Source organism: Kogia breviceps, chromosome 18 (genome assembly GCF_026419965.1).
Source record: "Kogia breviceps isolate mKogBre1 chromosome 18, mKogBre1 haplotype 1, whole genome shotgun sequence".
Classification (NCBI taxonomy): domain Eukaryota; kingdom Metazoa; phylum Chordata; class Mammalia; order Artiodactyla; family Physeteridae; genus Kogia; species Kogia breviceps.
This window is the reverse complement of record NC_081327.1, coordinates 31,263,579-31,284,775: the sequence shown is the minus strand read 5'-3', so window position 1 is coordinate 31,284,775 and position 21,197 is coordinate 31,263,579. Positions and strand designations below refer to the sequence as shown.

The following is a 21,197-nucleotide window of genomic DNA, read 5'->3' as shown; positions in this document are numbered from 1 at the left end:
TTCTCTAGGTCTACCTGGATTTTCTAAATTTACTGCAATGAATATAGACCCCTTTCGGAATAGGAAACAAAGCCATTTTTAAACGTTGAAAGTCTTAACCGTTTGGATTTCTCAGTATCCTTCCTTAAGCTGCAACTTTCCCCAGCCCTCAGGCCAAAGTCTTCCAGCTCAGAAGTCCTTGGCTGTGGCACCATCAACATCCCCAGCTCTGGGACCCTCCAAGGTAGGCAGGGAAAAAAATCCTCATTTCACAGATGAGGAGACAGGCTCAGAGAGGGATAGCCACCTGCCCAAGGCCACACAGCAGGGAGTGACAGAGCTGGGTCTTGATCCAGCTCTGGGACCAAAGCCTGAGTTCCCTATTTCTCTGTTTGCTCCTCACTGACTGTGCTCATTTAGGAATAAGAGGGGAAAGTTATTTTAAAAATGAAAACAAGCATTTTGCAAAACTCTAAGGTTTTAACTATATATTATAGTAACTTAAAATATTATAAAACACTAAATATAAAATTATATAAATCTATGAATTATAATAAACACAAATATAACTATTTTAAGTACTGTTATAAACATTTTAAATAAAATTTGATTTTCAGAATAACAATATTCTAAGTAACCCCCGGCCCACACTGCAAGTACTTCCAAGGGCCTGACCCCAGGTCCCTGGGATCCAGTGAGAGCCCCTCCCCAGCGACCGAGCCACCCTCCACCCACCGCAGCTGCACACAGAGGGGCCTCACCTCGCTCCACCTGCCATCATTCTCTGTGAAGAGGACACAGAAGGGGTCGGACTTAGAGGTGACGTCCCGGTCCAGCAGGTTCTGGCCACTCACTGACAGCTCCACCTTGCACACGCAGTACTGGGAGCCCACGGGGGCCACCCCCGGCGCTGGGGCCCCTCCACCCGGCATGTAGGCCATGGGGGTCGGCAACGGCGGCAGCAGCTCCTCGCAGTCTGAGGGGACAGCACTGGAGGTCAGAGAGGGGACAGACATCTGCTACCCCACTCCACCCTGGGGAGGCGTCACCACCTGACCCTCAAGATGTGGTGGGTAAAGATGGAAGAAAAGGAGTGTGTGTGCGGCGGGGTGGCAGCAGGGATGACATGGGCAAAAGCTTGGAGAAAGAAGGCAGGAAATGCGTGACAAAGGAGTCTGCAGTAGGTGTGTTTAGTGTGTCTTTGAAGTCATTCTCTGCTTTGGTCTGTCTTTACCTGTGAGATACACACAGGTCCAAGCTGCCCCCGCCAGATCCGCAACAAATCACAGTGGACACAGGCATCCCATTCATTTTGCCAGGAAAACCTGGGCTTCTCCTGAGCAACTGACATATCGGCATCTTGCGGCTACAATGGAGCTTGTAATTGCTCAGGTTTCCCTCACTGCTTTGGCCACTAGGAAGCTACCTTCTGGTCACTTATTCAAAACTTGACTTTGTTCATTATCTGTCTTGTTCATCCTGTATCACCAGCTTAACCACAGTGACTGGTCCATAGGAGGCACTCAGTTTACATTTGTTGGATAAAAAAAAAAGGTAAGTGTATAAATCAACGAATGGACAAACGCTCCATATCGCTCAGATCTTGCCTGAGTTGGTCCTTATCCTCAGCTCTCTGTGCCTCAGTTTCCTCACGGGCTAACGACACATCATGACACAGTCCTACAAGGTGTGGTCAGATCTTATTTCCACTGGCACATCTGAAGTTCACCCAGGCCCGCCTTCCAGTGTCAGCCACCCGGCAAGATGTCCGTTTTGGACACCCCTACTCCCCGTTCCCCTCGCCGGGTCACGGATTTGCTCATCCATCCTTGACCTGGCATGGCCACCCTGGCATGGCCACACGCAGCTCTCCAGCCCCTCCGATGGAAACTAGTTTTTACACGACAAGAATAAATACTGCAGGCAAACTGCAGTGCTGTGCTGATGCTCTGGGCTCGTGTGACTATAATGAGGTTCTGTTCTAGGGACAGACGGTGGGAGGGAGGAGGCTGAGCACTGGCTTTGTCACTGTCCAGATCCTCTCCCTGCCAGGTATGCCCAGGGCGCTGTGTCTGGAGCAGAAGAGGGGACCACACTCTGCCTCCTGCAGACCGGGGCTTTGTGTGCCCAGCGAGGGGCTGGCACTCAGGAAGCAGGCTGGGGTCAGAGGGGGAGGGAGCGGGCCCAGCACTGCCACTGTGGCTCGGTCCTTCCCGCTTGGATGATAGCCACCTCCTCGCCAGCCTCCCTGCTGCCTCTCCTTAGTCTAACCACCCCTTGTCCCCACAGGGGCTGGAGTGAGCTTTTAAAAACACAAATTGGACCATGTCACCTCTCTGCTTAAAACCCTCCAAGACTTCCATCACTCTCCGAATAAAGCCCCAGCTCCCTCTGGGAGCCTGCAGCCCGCAGGACCTGGCTGCCCTCCGCAGCTCTCAGCCAGACTGGAACATGAGGTCCTAGAGGGCTGGAGCTGGGTAGTCTTCTTACTGCAGAATCCCAGCTCTGGCACAGTTCTTGGGGCTTGGTACACAGTAAACACTCTAGAGTGAATGAATGAGCCTCAGTGTCCCCCTCTGGAGGGTGAGGCGATTTTAGGACCTGCCCCGCCAGAGTGAATAAGGATCAGAGACATCATGCGGGTGACATGCTCAGCTTGTAGTCAGTGCTGGTCAGCATGGTCAGGTGGGTTCGTGCTCTCAGAAGGAATGGCCTCCTCTCACCTCCCTCCTCTGGGGCAGTGCAGGGCCAGTTACCTACTCGACAGTCAGGGGATAAGATACTAGTCAAAGAGTTGGAACCTGGCCTTTGTGGGTAAGTGTTTGGGGGCTGGACTCATCCACACGGAGGCTGAGAGAACACCTGTTTATGCTTACAACTACCTGGGGTGGGGGTGGGGCACAAGAGTCACCCCCATTTTGCAGATAAGGAAACTGAGGCTCAGAGCAGACATCACCTGTACAATGTCACAGAGTCAGGAAACAGAGGCAGGCTGTGAACCAATTTTCCAGACTCCCAGGCCAACGTACGGCCTTCTGGCCAGGGCCAGGGGACTGCTGGGCATGGTGCGGACCTAGAACCAGCTGGGGGCATCTGGGGAGTCAGCCAGGCCAAAGGGAGCCTGAGGCTAAGAAGACCCCGGTGCCCCCAATGTCACCAGTTCCCCTGAGGTTACCCTGCCTGCACCCCTGTCTCTCCCATCATCACTAATGGGGTGGATTCCAGCTCACCCACCCCTCTCCACCTCACAGGCCCCCTTCATGACATGCTAGATGCCATTTGGGCCACCATCCCCCCTGCTGCCAAGTCAGAGACCTCTGTTTTCATCCCGTACCTGAGGGGTATCAGGTACACACACCCAGGTTCACACATTTCCTTGTGCACGTCACACGGATACACACGCACACACATGCCCGCAGGCTAACAGATGCAAAGGCAAGCGCCTGTATGGACACTCTGGGGCCACTTCTCCCCCGCCTTCCCCCTGGTCTGAGCTACCATCATCCCTCGCCTAGGTTACTGCACTGTCCTCCTACCCCTCACTGGCTCCAGCCCGGCTGAGGGTGTGGCCAGGAGGGCCAGGGCCAGGGGATGGTCGGGCTGGGCGCGGCTCCTCAGAGCCCACTGTGGCCCCACCTGGATCAGCTTGCAGGCCCCAGAGAGAGTGAGTGTTGAGTAGGCAGGGAAGGGGCACTCCTCCCCCAGCTAGGGGCAGGTCCCCCATCCCCAACTCACCCTCTGCTTGGAACCTTCTGGATCCCCGAAAGGGGGAGCACATGATGTCTGGAGTTGGGGCAGGCGGGAGTCAGAGTGGGCCCCTCTGTGCCAGCTGGCAGCGGGTGGGCAGGCCAGACCCTGAGGCCTGACGCAATGGAAAAAGAAACCACGGCTTAGGCTGGGCCGGGCCCCCTCCCCTCTTACTCCAGCAGGAGGGCAGGCAGGCAAGGTGTCATTAAGGGAGGGTTGGGCCTGCCATGCGCATCTGGGCAAGATGGAAACTGCTCCCTGGTGCAGCACCGCAGCACAGGTAATTTGAGGTTTCAGGCTAGGGAGGGGGCCTGGGGAGCTGGGGCCTGCTCGTGGATGGTCCTGACTCCTGGCCCAGATTGTCACAGGCCCTCTGGGGTGACCAGAGCCCCGGAGAAGGAATTGGAAGGCGGGTATACAAAACTAGCAGTCCCTTTTACAGATGGGTTAACTGAGGCAAAGAGCGGGCAGGGCTTGGGAACTCCCATTCATTCATTCAGCAAACATTCCTTGAGCACTCTTGGGCTTCAAAAATGAACAAGACTGAGGCTTAAGTTCCCACGGGGTCCCCTGGCCTGGGCTCCTAAGACATCTTACCCTTTAGGCAGAAGAACAGGATTTGGAGACCCTGGTGCTGAGTCACAGGCCTAGAACATTCCAGTTTTAGCCAGAAACCTAGCAACCCATCCTCCTTGACCTCTCTCTTTCCTTCACCCCCCATATCCTACTGCTGCTGTCGGTTCCACCGCCAAGATGCGTCGTCCCCATCTCCCCGCTTCCACTTCCCTGGCCCATGTCAGGTCTCCCTGAGCAACCCCAGCCCCCAGACTCTCTCTTTTCCACGCCCACCCAAGCCAGAGGGAGTCTTTAAACACGCAAATCAGATGCTACCACAGCTCTTCCTGAAAATCTCCCAGTGGCTGCCCTTCCATGTCACACAATCCAAATCCTCCCCAGGCCAACAGGGCCTGACCTGACCCCACCTTATGCCACACTCTCCCTCGCTTCCTGTGCCCCAGCTGCACTGGCCTCCTTCTGCTCTGCAAATATGCTAACCTCTCTCCTGCCTCAGGGCCTTTACACTCGCTCTTTCCCCTGCCAGAAATGCTTTTCTTCACATGGCAGGTCTTTTTTTTTTTTTTTTAATTGATTTATTTGGCTGCATCAGGTCTTAGTTGCAGCATGCAGGATCTTTCGTCGCGGCACGCGGTCTTCTCTCAAGTTGCGGCACGCGGACTTAGTTTCCCCACGTCATGTGGGATCTTAGCTCCCCGACCAGGGACCGAACCTGTGTCCCCTGCACTGGAAGGCGGATTCTTAACCACTGAACCACCAGGGAAGTCCCATCACATGGCAGGTCTTAGTTGTCAGCTTCATGTCACCTCCTCAGAAGCCTTCCTTGGTCACCCAAGCTAATGCAATCTCAGCCCCACACTGGTTCCTTCACAGATCAATGCAATCTACAACCATTCTTACTAATTTGTCTATTTGCCTTGTGCACTATCTGGAATGTAAGTTCCACAAGGGAGGGATCACTGGTTTCCACAACACCTAGAGCAGCACCTACACTGTGGCAAATGAATGAGGAAGGGAGCCCCTCAGTCAGGCTCTTTAATCTGCAGCCCCAGAGGAATCACAACCACCTCCCCGCTACACGCAGCACTTGAGAGATTACAAAGCCCCTTCTCAGTCCCGGGACCATCATAACTGCTCCAAGAGGCCTGAACTAGAGGGGTTCATGTCCCATTTCACAGAAGTGGAAACCAAGGCCCAAGAAGGGAGCAGTGGTGCTTCTAAGCCAGGGAAGAATGGTGCTGAGGCTAAGAGCTAGGGCTGCCCTACTCCAACTTCCCCGCCCATCACTGGCCCCAGCAGCTCAGGACCCAGGAGCACAGCTGTGCACCCCACCCACTGTGGGGAAGAGACGCCGAGGTGGCCTGCATGGGCCCCAGTTCAGAGACGGGCAGTGACGGGAGACACCAAGAGAGGCAGGTGCAGGGAGAGAGCCGGTAGGGGGCGGGGGAGGCAGCGGCTGAGGTGGAGACTGGGGACCCAGATGGGGAAGAGGGAGACGGGAGGGGCAGGGCCGAGGTGCCCCCCACTGCAGGGGCAAGTGCAACAGCGGGATGGCCTGTCAGAACTGGGGGGCATCGTGTGCCCTCTGAAAAAGCATGCTGATATCTGAAAAATGAAATTCTGTTTTCAGTGCCAACTGCAGCAAGTAATGCTCTATGGTCTTTTTTTTTTTTTTTTTTAATTTTAATGAAATCCAAATTTTTTTTTTTTTTTTTTTTTGGTACGCGGGCCTCTCACTGTTGTGGCCTCTCCCATTGCAGAGCACAGGCTCCGGACGCACAGGCTCAGCGGCCATGGCTCACGGGCCCAGCCACTCCGCGGCATCCTTCCGGACCGGGGCACGAACCCACATCCCCTGCATCGGCAGGCGGACTCTCTACCACTGCGCCACCAGGGAAGCCCCTGCTCTACAGTCTTGTTGGCAGCAGTTACGAGCACAGGGGTGCGGTCCTCTGGTCGGTACTGTGCTGAGGGTAAGAGCACTGACTCTGGGACTCAGACTGCTGGGCTTGAATCCCTGGTTCTGTCATTTACCTGCTATGTGATCTCAGGCAAGTTACTTAACCTCTCTGGTCTTTGTTCCCCTTCTATAAAAACAGGAACAACAAAAGTACTTTCATCAGGTACTGATGTCGAGGATTAAATGAGGTAAAGCATTTAGAATGACACTATGCAGCTTGTGCTATTATCAGCGATTCTTGATGGCTGGGTGCAGGGGGAGAGGTGTGTGAAGTTTATGGTGTATGTAAAGGGGATCAGGAGTGAAAACTCGTTGAGGATATGGTTCTAGGCTCCCTTTCTCAGCTGGAAGACACAGCTCAGAGATGCCAAGGGAGACCAAGGTGGTAGATAGGGGGCCAGGGAGGGAATAACAGACTCAGACCCCACACCCACACGCCCTTCAAGGTGCTACTCTCCCGGGCTGAGGGCTCCTGGGTCTTCATCATGCAGCAAATCCTGCTCAGTGGGGTCTAATCGGTGACAACAGAGGATCCTGAGGTGGCCTCAGGCTCTCTCCGCTCCAAGGGTGGTTCCCGGATGGGCCTCCTCAGCATCTCCTGGGAGCTTGTTAGAAAGGCAGGTTCCCTGGGCCCCAAACAGACAGACCTGCTCAGAGTCCCCAGAATGGCATTTGTGCTTTAACAAGCCCTCCTCATAACACACAGATCCCAGAGGGGTGAGTAGGTGGGGCAGATTCTGATGCAGCAGGTCTGGGGAAGGACCTGAGAGTGTGCATTTCTAACAAGCTTCCCGGCGCTGCTGAGGCGGCCCAGCTGAGACCACACTTTGAATACCAAGCTCCTAGGCGGGAGGCTGCTACACGGCCCACCAGTGGCTGACCATACACCAGGGATGGCTCTGGTTTAGCCCGCTCTTGGCCTAATTAGGCAGATGTCATACTTGGTCCCCATACAAGCCCTGCCAACTTCACACACTGAGTTCCCACGAGGTCTTGGCACATGTCTGAGTTTGCAGCCTCTGGTCTAGATGGTGACACTGGTAACTGGAACCCTCGGCTAACCAGGTGCCTGGTCCCCACTGGCCCTGATGGCTGCATTTACTGAACTTACAGGGTCAGAACGTGCCTTGAATGCATCCAGATCTAAGTGGCCTCCTTCACCCCATCTCCCAGATGAGAAAGATCCAGGAAGACAAATGGCAACTGTATTAGGGTTCTCCAGAGAAAACAGAACCAATAGGATATCTACATATACAGAGAGAGATTTCTTTTAAGGAACTGACTCATGAGCTTGTTGGGGAAGACAAGTCTGATATCTGCGGGGCAAAACTGAAGGCTGGAAATTCAGGTTAGAGTTGATATTGCAGTCTTCAGTCCCAAATCCACAGGACGAGACAAGCAGGTTGGAAACTAGGCAAGGTTTCTATGTTGCAGTCTTGGGGCTGAATTCCTTCTTCTGGGAGAAACCTTAGTCTTTGCTTTTAAGGCCTTTGATTGATTAGATGTGGCCCACCCATTAATGGAGGATAATCTGCTTTAATAAAAGTCCACTAATTTAAATGTTAATCACATCTAAAAAATACCTACACAGCAACATCAGACTAGTGTTTAACTGAACAACCGGTCACGATAGGCTAGCCAAGGTGATACATAAGATTAACCATCACAGCAACCTTCAGGTCCTAGAAGACCTGCCGTGGGGCAGGAAAATAGGGTGCTGAGGCTGGAGTTCTCTGCCAGCCCTTCCTAACTGTGGGAGCTAGGAGAGTCCACTCCCACCCTGTCAGCTGGCAGGGAAGAGGGGGTGGTATGGCTGTGGGGATGGAGACAGGATATAAAATGAGAGTAATAATAACGCCTGCCCCAGGCCCTGTGCCCAGTGTGTTATGGACTTTAACTTCTATAGCTTCACAACATCCTTGAGCGAGGTGTTATCACCACTCCCATTCTCCAGAAGAGCAAACTGAGGCTTGGAAGGATGTGCATTCCAGAGCCTCTGCTAATATGACTCAGGACAAGTCATTTGGTCTTTCTGAGTCTCAGTTTAGTTTTCTTATCCATCAAATGTAAATTACAAAATGCCTGACACACTGCAGGTACTCACTCAAATGAGAAAATTCTCTCTGGGACTCCCTACTGTTCTCAGGACAATGTCCAAACACCCTGATAGCCGCTGCCCCCCCCTCCAACTGCCTCAACACATTTCTGGCTCTAGCTATGCTGTTTACTACACAGAGTTCCAACAGTACTTTATCATGCCTCCGTATTTTTGCACATGCTGTTCCATCTGCCTGGAATGCCCTTCCCTCTTCTTCACTTAGCACTGTCATTCTTCAAACTCAGCTCAGCAAAACCAAAAGAAATCAACGTCGCTATGCCTCCCTGCCCCCATCCCCAGGATAAAATTTAAAAAGCTGGCAATACGGGTTTCCCTGGTGGCACAGTGGTTGAGAGTCCGCCTGCCGATGCAGGGGACACGGGTTCGTGCCCCGGTCTGGGAAGATCCCACATGCCGCGGAGCGGCTGGGCCCGTGAGCCATGGCCGCTGAACCTGGCGTTCAGAGCCTGTGCTCTGCAACGGGAGAGGCCACAACAGTGAGAGGCCCACGTACATACAAAAAAAAAAAAAAGCTGGCAATACCAAGTGTTGACAAGGATGTGGAGCAACTGGAACTCTCCCATGTCACCAACAGGAGTGTAGATTGTTACAACCGCTTTGGAGAAATGTTTGGCAGTGACTACAAAGCTAAATAAATGCATCCCTTATGATGACCCAGCAACGCCCAGCAGAAACACGCAATATGTTCACCAAAAGACACACGGGAGAACTTTCAGAGCAGCACTATTTGTAATAGCCCCAGGCTGGGAGTCCCCTAAATGCCTGTCATCTGGAAAAGGGATAAATAAATGGTGAACGTGCACACAGTGGACTACACTGCCACGAGCATGAAGGAAGCACAAGGATGGCAACAATATGAGTAGGTCTTATGAACATACTGAATGCAGGAAGCCAGACGCAAAGGACCATGTCATCCTGTATAATCTCATTACATGAAGTTAAACCCAGGCAAAACAAGTCTATGCTGCTCGACGGGCGTTGCAAGATAGTGGGGGAGGGTGTGAGTAACCGGAGGGGCTACCGGGGGGTTTCAGTGAAGGTCACGTTTGTTTTGCAGTCTAGGGGCTGCTAACAGGGATGTTTTGGGTTTGTGAACAGTCATTGAGCAGGAAGTCTGCTCTATTTTGTGTGTGTGTGTGTGTGTATATATATATATATATATATATATATATATATATATATATATATTTTTTTTTTTTTTTTTTTTTTTTTTTTTTTTTTTTTTCTGTATGCGGGCCTCTCACTGTTCTGGGCTCTCCCGTTGCGGAGCACAGGCTCCGACGCGCAGGCTCAGCGGCCATGGCTCATGGGCCCAGCTGCGCCGCGGCACGTGGGATCTTCCCGGACCGGGGCACGAACCCGTGTCCCCTGCATCGGCAGGCGGACTCTCAACCACTGCGCCACCAGGGAAGCCCTATTTTGCATATTATACTTCAAGAAAACGTTTTTTAAAAAACACACACACACACACAAAAAAAACAAAAAACCACAACTTGGGGACTGCTCTACAAAGTGCCCCCTGAGCCCCTGGCCCTGGAGAGGGAAGCACTTACATTGTTACCATATTGCAACCACTGGCTTAGGAAGTGTCACCCTCACTTGAGCTTCAAGATGGGACAAGATCTTATTTTCATCTCTATTGTTTCCAGTGCAGAGAGGCATAGAACGGGAACTCAACAAACGTTTGCTGAAAGTTGAAGGAAGAGTGAAGGGGAAGGGAAGAGGATCCGTGGCATCTTGCAATTGCAGAAGCCTACAGATTCACAGATTCACAGAATCCCAGAGTTTGGGAATTCTAGGATTTTGGAAATCAGGAGTTCTCTGAATCTCTGAGCTGAAAGGCTTTACAGTTTATCTGGTACCACCTTCTGGCCGCAGCCCTACCACCCCAATGTCCCACAGCCCTGGTTCTCTGAAGTGGTGGGTCCATCGCCAAGCTGCTCACACCCCCTGGGGCCCTCCCTGCACACCCACTGCTGCACTGGCTCTGGCCAGGTGGTGCACAGCCCCTCAGAGAGCAGACTGGTGCTCCCATCAAGGTGGGGGGCGGGCAGCATCTTGACACAAATCACTTCCCTACCTTAGCTAAAGCTGCTGAGCTCTGAAGACGCTGCACTCCCAACAGGCGGCCAGGCGGACACGGGGATAAATATAGACACAGCCCTGACGCCCCCCCCCCAGCTCCCCTGAGGCCCCCAGCTGCAGCCAGACCACACCCAGAGGGAGGCTATTCTCTGTAGCCACCACCAAATCACTAAGCTCTGGACTCTGGGGAAGGGGGCCTCCTCCGAATCCCCAGAACCCTGGTTCAGCTGAGCCTTGTTCTGAAGGGCTGGATCCCGGGGTATCTCCAGCCTGTTGCCCCAGGGGCTGGCCCAGCAGGCTGAGAGGCAGCCTCCACACTACCGCCCAAGGGGTTCAGGCACTGGGTTCTGCCCGCTTCTGCTACCCCTTCCCTCTAAGTCTCAGCTCCTTCATCCGCAAAGTGGGGCTGGCGACGCCCTGCCCTCTCGCCTCCCAGCAAGTGCTACAGCGGACGGGCGTGGATGGACTCTGGGATGCAGGAAGTACTTCGGGGAGCTCGGGGTGAATCTGGCCAGGCTCAGAGAGGGGGGACCGAGCTAATGGAGGGAGGAGGGCATGGTGACAATGACCACCAGCCGAAGTCATTCCAAAGTAGCTTCATTTGAAGGGGACTGCGGGGCAGCCTCAGGGACTGGGACCCAGCCCTGGGGCCCTACCCCCTGGCGTCCACACCCACCCAGGGGCCTACCATGGGGAGACTAGGAGACAGGGGCTCCCAACTCTCTATGTGAACTCCCCACAAGTCCCTTCCTCTCTCTGCCTCAGTTTCCCTGCCTGTCAGGGTTCAGGCCCCTTCCGGCTTTGGGGTGTCTATATATGCCCCTCAGTCTTTGCTGGGCTGCTCTGGGATTCTAGCCCCAAGCTCCTGCCCAGGAACTCCAGGCTGACTGGGCCTGAAAGGTCATCTGGGCTTACTCAGTACCCGAAGCCCCTCGTGGGCGCCTACAGTGGCTGGGCACCCCCTGCTCACGTTCCTCTGCAGACTGAGCTCCCCACCTTCTGTTAATGGCTTTCACCCCGCCCCACTGAAGAGGCGCCCACCTGCCCCTTCTCATCCAGACAGCGGGGAGCGGCCTCTCTGAGCCTCCACATCCCAGGCAAGAGGCCCACAGTCCAGCCCCAGGCCCTCCTCAGTAAGTCCTCCTGGCCAAGGACACGGCCAGCTGCTCCTCAGCTCCTGGTCCCAGGTCCCAGGAAACCTTCACTGAGAAGATGGAGATAACAGCATTGACTGAGTGCTTCCTGTGTGCCTGGCCCTGTCCAGAGGTTCCCACCATTCTGTGTAGGCCATCCTGCAACCCCAGCAGATGAGCCCTATTAGTACCACCCCATTTCATAGAGCAGAGAACTGAGGCACAAAGAGGTTACATAACCTGCCTATTAGAGGTTGAACTGTGTCCCCCAGAAGAGGTGTTGAAATCCTAACCCCTAAGATCAGCATGTGATCTTATTTGGAAACAGGGTAGCTGCAGACGTAAAGAGTTAAGATGAGGACATGCTGGAGTACGGTGGGCCCTTATCCCCACATGACTGATGTCCTTAAGGGAGGACAGTGTTAAGACACAGAGGGAGGACAGCCATGGGAAGGAGGCAGAGACTGGAGTGACGTCACCACAAGGCAAGGGGTGCCTGCAGCTACCCGGAGCTGGACGAGGCAAGAAGGCACCCTCCCCTAGAAACCATAGAGGGAGCAGGGCCCTGCCCACACCGTGAGTTTGGACTTCTAGCAACCAGAACTGTGAGAGAATACATTTCTGTAGGTTGAAGGCACCCAGTTTGTGGTGGCTTCACAGCAGCCCTTGGAAACTAACACACTGCCCAAGGTCACTTAGCTAGTCAGTGGCAAACCAGAGTTTGAAATGAGATGGGGTCCACTGTGCTCTTGCCCAGCACAGCCCTCAGGGGGCCCACAGGGATGTGACTTAGACTCGGAAAGATTGTTGGGGGCCCCAAGGAGGGAGAGGTTGGATAGCGTCATCTGCTGGGAGCTGGGCATGCACTCTCCTGTGTCATGGGGCAGGGACAGCCAGAGCACAAAAGGCAGGCCAGATGCCCCTAGCTCCCGACGAGACACAAGAGCCACCAAAGGAGACAGAGAGCTGCGTGGTGGAGAGAAAGGGCTCTTGGAATACACTGAGCATGTTCCCACCTCAGGGTCTTTGTGTGTGCTCCTTTCTCTGCTTTGGGCACTCCTCCCTCCTTCATTCATTCAAAAATATCCATGGAGCATATCCAGGAAGTATCCTAGTTCCTGCTGGGAACTAGGTAAGCTGGGATACAGCCAAGAATGTCATGCCATAGATTAACAACATCTCAGCTTAAATGTCACACCTCCTCCTCCAGAAGTCTCCCTGATGTCCCCACCCCCCACCCCGCCAATCTCAATCACTTCACCCTGCTTCATTCTTTTTATGGCATTTTCCACCATCTTAAGTTTTCCTGTCTCTTTGTCATTTGCTTGCCTCACTCTATCCCCCCAACTCCATTCAGAGCTCTGCAGCTGTACCTCAACTTTGGCACAGTCCATAGAGGAGCTGTTCAAACAACATTTGCTGAGGAGCCTGCCCAGACAACATGGTGGAGTAGAAGGACCTGAGCTCACCTTCTCTCATGAAAACACCAAAATCACAACCAGCTGCTGAACAACCACTGACAAAAAAGGACTGGAACCTACCAAAAGATATTCTACTTCCAAAGACAAAGAAGAAGCTACAACGAGATGGGGGCAGACACCAGAAGCAAGAGGAACTATAATCCTGCAGCCTGTGGGACTGCAAACACAGCAAGTTAGACAAAATGAGATGGCAGAGGAATATGTTCCAGATGAAGAAACAAGATAGAAGCCCAGAACAACTACTCTGTGAAGTGGAGATAGGCAATCTACATGAAAAATAATTCAGAGTAATGACAAGGAAGATATCCAGGATCGTGGAAAAAGAATGGAGGCACAGACCAAGAAGATATAAGAAATGTTTAACAAAGAGCTAGAAAATTTAAAGAACAAATGAACAGAGATGAACAATACAATAACTGAAACTAAAAATACACTAGCAGGGAGCTTCCCTGGTGGCACAGTGGTTAAGAATCTGCCTGCCAATGCAGGGGACACGGGTTCGAGCCCTGGTCCGGGAAGATCCCACATGCCATGGAGCAACTAAGCCTGTGTGCCACAGCTACTGAGCCTGCGCCCTAGAGCCCATGCTCCACAACAAGAGAAGCTACTGCAATGAGAAGCCCACGCACCACAACAAAGAGTAGCCCCCACTCACCGCAACTAGAGAAAGCCCGCACGCAGCAATGAAGACCCAATGCAGCCAAAAATAAATAAATAGATTAAAAAACAACAACAACACTAGCAGGAATCAATAGCAGAATAAATAAGGCAGAAGAATGGATAAGTGAGCTAGAAGACAGAATGGTGGAAATCACTTCTGTGGAACAGAAGAAAAAAGAACGAAAAGAAATGAGGACAGTTTAAGAGACCTCTGGGACAACATTAAACGCACCAACATTCACATTATAGGGGTCCCAGAAGGAAAAGAGAGAGAGAAACAGCTTGAGAAAATATTTGAAGAGGTAATAGCTGAAAACGTCCCTCACATGGGCAAGGAAACAGTCACCCAGGTCTGGGATGTGCAGAGAGTCCCATACCGGATAAACCCAAGGAGGAACATGCTGAGACACACATTAATCAAACTGACAAAAATGAAAGACAAAGAGAAAATATTAAAAGCAACAAGGGAAAAGCAACAAATACCATACAAGGGAATACCCATAAGGTTATTGGCTGATTTTTCTCTGTAGTCCAGAACAGAGTGGCATGATATATTTAAAGTGATGAAAGGGAAAAACCTACAACCAAGCAAGGCTCTACCCAACAAGTCTCTCATTCAGATTTGATGGAGAAATCAAAAGCTTTATAGACAAGCAAAAGCTAAGAGAATTGAGCACCACCAAACCAGCTTTACAACAATTCTAGGCAGAAAAGAAAAGCCCACAACTAGAAACAAGAAAATTATGAATGGGAAAGCTCACTGGTAAAGGTAAACATACGGTAAAGGTAGGAAATCATCCACACACAAATATGATATCAAAACCAGCAATCATGAGAAGAGGAGAATACAAATGCAGGATACTGGAAATGCATTTGAAATTAAGAGACCAGCAACTTAAAATAATCTTGTATATATACAGACAGCTGTATCAAAAACCTCATGGTAAAACAAAACAAACAAACAAAAAAAATTCATGGTAACCACAAACCAAAAATCTACAGTAGATATACATACAAAAAAGAAAAAGAAATCCAAACACAACACTAAAGAGAGTCATCAAATCACAAGAGAACAAAAGAGGAAGGGAAGAAAAAAGACCTACAAAAACAATCCCAGGGGCTTCCCTGGTGGCTCGGTGGTTAAGAATCCGCCTGCCAACGCAGGGGACACAGGTTTGAGCCCTGGTCCGGGAAGATCCCACATGCCGTGGAGCAACTAAGCCTGTGCACCACAACAACTGAGCCTGCGCTCTAGAGCCCGCGAGCCACAACTACTGAAGCCCGCACACCTAGAGCCCATGCTCCACAACAAGAGAAGCCACTGCAGTGAGAAGCCCGCGCATGACAACAAAGAGTAGCCCCCACTCAGCAACAAAGACCCAACGCAGCCAAAAATAAAATAAATAAATAAATGTATTTTTTAAAAAATCAATTATAAGAAAAATACTGTAAAAAACACAGACACGTGGAGGCTAAACAATATGCTACTAAACAACCAATGGATCACTGAAGAAATCAGAGGAAATAAAAAAAATAGCTAGAGACAAATGAAAACAAAAACACAATGATACAAAACCTATGGGACTCAGCAAAAGCAGTTCTAAGAGGGAATTTTATAGCAATACAATCTTATCTCAGGAAACAAGAAAAATTCCAAATAACCAACCTAAACTTACACCTAAAGCAGCTAGAGAAAGAAGAACAAGCAAAACCCAAAGTTAGTGGAAGGAAAGAAATCACAAAGATCAGAGCAGAAATAAATGAAATAGAGATGAAGAAAACAACAGAAAAGATCAGTGAAACTAAAAGCCAGTTCTTTGAAAAGATAAACAAAATTCAAGAACCTTTAGCTAGATTCATTAAGAAAAAAAAAAGGGACAGGGCTCAAATCAATAAAATTAGAAATGAAAAAGGAGAAGTTACAACAGATGCCAAAGAAATACAAAGGATCGTAAGAGACTACTACAAGCAACTATATGCCAATAAAATGGACAGTCTAGAAGAACTGGACAAATTCTTAGAAAGGTACAATTTCCCAAAGCTGAATCAGGAAGAAATAGAAATTATGAACAGACCAATCACAGGTACTTAAATTGAAACTGTGATTTTAAAACTCCCAACAAACAAAAGTCCAGGGCCAGATGGCTTCACAGGCAAATTCAATCAAACATTTAGCGAAGAGTTAACACCTATCCTTCTGAAACTATTTCAAAAAATTGCAGAGGAAGGAACACTCACAAACTCATTCTATGAGGCCGCTACAACCCTAATACCAAAATCCGACAAATATACCACAAAAAAAGAAAACTACAGGCCAATATCACTGATAAAGATAGACACAAAAATCCTCAACAAAATACTAGCAAACCAAATCCAACAATACATTAAAAGGGCCATACACCATGATCAAGTGGGATTTATCTCAGGGATGCATGGATTTTTAAATATCTGCAAATCGATCAGTGTGATACACCACATTAACAAACTGAAGAATAAAAATCATATGATCATCTCAATAGATGCACAAAAAGCTTTTGACAAAATTCAACACCCGTTTATGATAAAAAATTAAAACTCTCCAGAAAGTGGGCATAGAGAACATACTTCAACATAATAAAGGCCATATATGACAAATTCACAGCTAACATCATACTCAACGATGAAAAGCTGAAAGCATTTCTTCTAAGATCAGGAACAGGACAAGGATTCCACTCTCGCCACTTTTACTGAACATAGTTTTGGAAGTCCTAGTCACGGTAATCAGAGAAGAAAAAGAAAGAAAAGGAATCCAAATTGGAAAAGAAGAAGTAAAACTGTCACTGTTTGCAGATGACATGATACTATACATAGAGAATCCTAAAGAAGCTACCAGAAAACTACTAGAGCTCATCAATGAATTCAGTAAAGTTGCAGGGTACAAAATTAATACACAGAAATCTGTTGCATTTCTATACACTAACAATGAAAGATCAGAAAGAGAAATTAAGGAAACAATCCCATTTACCATTGCATCAAAGAATAAAATACCTAGTAATAAACCTACCTAAGGAGGCAAAAGACCTGTACTCCAAAAACCATACGATGCTGATGAAAAAAAATAAAAGATGACACAAACAGATGGAAAGATATACCATGTTCTTGGATTGGAAGAATCAATATTATCAAAATGACTATACTGCCCAAGGTAATCTACAGATTCAATATAATCCCTATCAAATTACCACTGGCATTTTTTGCAGATCTAGAACAAAAAATCTTAAATTTTCTATGGAAACATGAAAGACCCTGAATAGCCAAAGAAATCTTAAGAAAAATGGTGCTGGAGCAACCAGGCTCCCTGACTTCAGACTCTACCATAAAGCTACAGTAAGCAAAACAGTATATTACTGGGACTTCCCCGGTGGTCCAGTGGCTAAGACTCCATGCTCCCAGTGCAGGGGGCCTGGGTTCAATCCCTGGTCAGGGAACTAGATCCCACATGCTGCAAGTAAGAGTTCACATGCCACAACTAAAAGATCCCCCATGCCGCATCTAAAAAGATCCCGCATGCCGCAACTAAAGATCCCGCGTGCCACAACGAAAAGATCCCACATGACACAACTAAGACCCAGTGCAGTCAAATAAATAAATAAATATAAAAAAACCCCAAACAAACAGTATGTTACTGGCACAAAGACAAACTTATAGGTCAATGGAACACATGGAAAGCCCAGAAATAAACCCATGCAGCTACAGTCAATTAATCTACAACAAAGGAGGCAAGAATACATAATTGGGAAAAGACAGTCTCTTCAGTAAGTGGTGCTGGGCTTCCCTGGTGGCACAGTGGTTTAGAATCCTCCTGCCAATGCAGGAGACAGGGGTTCAAGCCCTGGTCCAGGGCTCCACATGCCGTGGAGCAACTAAGCCGCCCATGTGCCACAACTACTGAGCTTGCGATCTAGAGCCCATATGATCCAGCAATCCAGCAATCCCACTCCTGGGTATATAACCAGAGAAAACCATACTTTGAAAAGTTACATGCACCCCAGTGTTAATTGCAGCACTATTTACAACAGCCAAGACATGGAAGCAACCTAAATGTCCATCAACAGAGGAATGGATTAAGATGTGGTACATATATACAATGGAATATTACTGAGCCATAAAAAAGAATGAAATAATGCCATTTGCAGCAACATGGATGGACCTAGAGATTATCATACTAAATGAAGTAAGTCAGACAGAGAAAGACAAGTATTATATGATATCACTTATATGTGGAATATAAAAAAAAGATACAAATGAACTTATTTACAAAACAGAAACAGACTCACTTATTTACAAAACAGAAACAGACTCACTTATTTACAAAACAGAAACAGACTTTGAAATCAAACTTATGGTTACCAAACTTATGGTTATACATACACTACTATATATAAAACAGATAATCAACAAGGACCTACTGTATAGCACAGGGAACTCAATATTCTGTAATAATCTATATGAGAAAAGAATGTGAGAAAGAATGGATACATGGGACTTCCCTGGTGGAGCAGTGATTAAGGATCCACCTGCCAATGCAGGGGACACAGGTTCGAGCCCTGGTCCGGGAAGATCCCACATGCCGTGGAGCAACTAAGCCCATGTGCATGCCACAACTACTGAGCCTGTGCTCTAGAGCCTGTGAGCCACAACTACTGAGCCCACGTGCCACAACTACTGAAGCCCGCGTGCCTGGAGCCCGCACTCCGCAACATGAGAAGCCACCGCAATGAGAAGGACGCGCACCGCAACAGAGCAGCCCCCGCTCACCGCAACTAGAGAAAGCCCACGCACAGCAACAAAGACCCAACACAGCCAAAAATAAATAAATAAGATAAATAAATTTATTTTTAAAAATAGAATGGATATTTGTATAACTGAATCATTTTGCTGTACACCTGAAACTAACACAAACTGTAAATCAACTCTAATATAAAATAAAAAATTTTAAAGTCTATGAATAAACAAATCTGTGGCTTTACCTAAAACAGTAAATAAACCCTTGATATATTATGCTATTAAAACAAAACACAACACATTTCTCGAGTGACGAATAGATGGCTGCATGTGAGGGAAGCCTTTCTGGAAGGCAGGGACAGGAAGCCACAGGTGGAAGGTGGAAGAGGAATCGCCAACTGGGTAAAGCCCTCTTTGGTTTACAACCTCTTTCACAGCTGCCTTAACAACCACGTGAAAGGGGCTTCCCTGGTGGCACAGTGGTTAAGAATCCACCTTCCACTGCAGGGGACACGGGTTCGAGCCCTGGTCTGGGAAGTTCCCACATGCCACGGAGCAACTAAGCCCGTGCGCCACAACTACTGAGCCTGCGCTCTAGAGCCTGTGAGCCACAACTACTGAGTCCATGTACCACAACTACTGAAGCCCGTGTGCCTAGAGCCCGTGCTCCGCAACAAGAGAAGCCACGGTAATGAGAAGCCCGCACACCGCAACGAAGAGTATCCACTGCTCACCGCAACTAGAGAAAGACAGCGTGCAGCAACGAAGACCCAACTCACCCAAAAATAAATAAATAAAAATAAATAAATTTTTTTAAAAAAAGAACCACATGAAGAAAGCAAGGGAACAGCTAGCTCCTGGTCTAAAGCTCCCCATTTTCTAGATGAATAAACCGAGGTCCGAGAGGTTAAGAGACTTGGCCCAGGTCACCTGGAGGATGGGTAACTCTCCCCAGCACACCCCAGACCTCTGGTTCTGCAGGCAACGGCAGCAGGTGACACACCACCCAGGTCAGCAGCCGCCATGACCACCTCCCCCAGACCTTCAGTGCCGGGAGAATCCCACCTTCTCCCATTCTCCCAGACTCACGACTTTCCCTTCCCCCAGGCCAGCACTTGCCCCTCCTCCATCGTTGCCCTCTCACAGTGCCCCAGCACTCAGTGTGGTGAGACAGAGATTCCTCCAGAAACCCCAAAGGGTGAGCTCATGATTCTTCTAGGCTCCATCACCCAACATCACAGACCCATTCAACAGGAGGCTACAAGGAGGGGCGGTAAGTGCAGGGAAAGAGCGCTGAACAAGATGGACACAGGATGCCCTTGCCATTCCTGGAGCTGACCCCCTGGGGAGGAGGGCAGAGAACTGACACACACTTGAATGAATCAGATGACTGGAGAGAGCGGCTAATGCCTCCAGAAAAATTAAGCAAGGTGATGGGATAGCGAGTGAGGGATCAGCGTCTAGTTTAGTTTCATCTCAGGCTCTGGAGGCACGTGTGGACAGGGCTAGTGGAGAAACACTCCAGGACATGGGCCTGCACAGCCCTCTTGATGCCACCACAGAGCAGAGGTCGGGTGGCCCAAGGAAGGGAAAGGACACCTGGCTGGGAGCCAGGAGGTGCCTCGGACCCCCGCTCATTCCTCAGGCCCTGTAGGACCTCAGGAAGCCATGAATCCCCGTGGGACTCCATACCCTCTTTCTGGACAGCATGGGTGGGACATGATCATCTTCTCCAGTTGCTGCCTGCCAAGACCCTAGGGTGACCTGGCCTCCTGGCTTCCAAAGAGCCCACCCTGTGTTCTGGAGGAGACCCGGCAGGAGGGGAGGAATCCTGCCCCCTCTCTGAGGCCATATTCTCCCAGCTGGAGGGAGATGGATTCCTGAAGTGACTGCCTTGACTCAGCAGCCCCTGCAAGGGTTAGAGGAGAGGAGGGCATCAGGCAGATGGGACCCTGGTTCTGGCTGAGGGCTTCACAGTAGGGGACCTTGCCTGGCAACCTTACTCCTGAGGGAATTCCTAGAGAATGCTCTTCTGTTTTCCATCACCCCTTAGAGCCCTGTGAGGCCAGCCCAAGGTGGGGGAAACAGGACCACCCCACTCCACTGGATCTACCATCCCCCATGGTGTTCTCTTCAGCCTAGTGGCACCTTCCTGTTCAGGACCCTGCCTGCCCCTGGAACAGCCCAGAAGTCCAACATTTGGATTCTGAGGCTCCTCTCTCCAGGAAGGAAGTGGGAGAGAGAGGAGTGAGCTGGCCTGAGGAAATCCCAGAAGGAATCCTAAATCAGAAACCCACATCAGGCTTACTAATATTCCCATGAATAATGATAACGATGGTTAACATTAACTGAGCGCTTATCGGGCACCAGTCACGGCGCTGGTGCACAAGCCCTTTGTTGTCTAATTTAATCCTCACAACTACCTATAAAGAACTACACAACTACCCTAAAAGATTATAAAGATGTACAGAGTACTGCTCTCACTACTTTACAGGTACAGAAACTGAGGCTCTAGCTCCACCCTCTTCTTACGTCCCTGGATTTTTAATTCTCGTGGCCTCTGGGAGGGAGGTCCCATGATCACCAGTGCACCCAACTTTGCAGAACACCTGCCCCCTGGCCCAGGTTCTAGTCTCCCAGCAGCCCTGTAAACTGGATTGTGTCATATTTTGCTTCATTTTACCAATGGAAAC

The 21,197-nt window shown here is 49.7% G+C and overlaps 1 protein-coding gene across 6 annotated transcripts in view; it reads right to left on the bottom strand.

Moving 5' to 3' along the window:
* CPNE2 (copine 2) overlaps positions 1–21,197 on the bottom strand; it is a 57,388-nt gene that overhangs the window by 34,500 nt on the left and 1,691 nt on the right. For 5 of the 6 annotated variants that reach the window (XR_010837770.1, XM_067019247.1, XM_059043917.2 and 2 more), the window contains exon 2: positions 741–955. Coding sequence is in view for 5 of the 6 variants with exons in the window: in XM_067019247.1 (XP_066875348.1) it covers positions 741–920 (180 nt within the window). In the remaining variant the exon portion in view is untranslated. Of the gene's footprint in view, positions 1–740; positions 973–21,197 lie in introns of those variants that run through there. The other variant, XM_059043915.2, reaches the window with a different exon arrangement.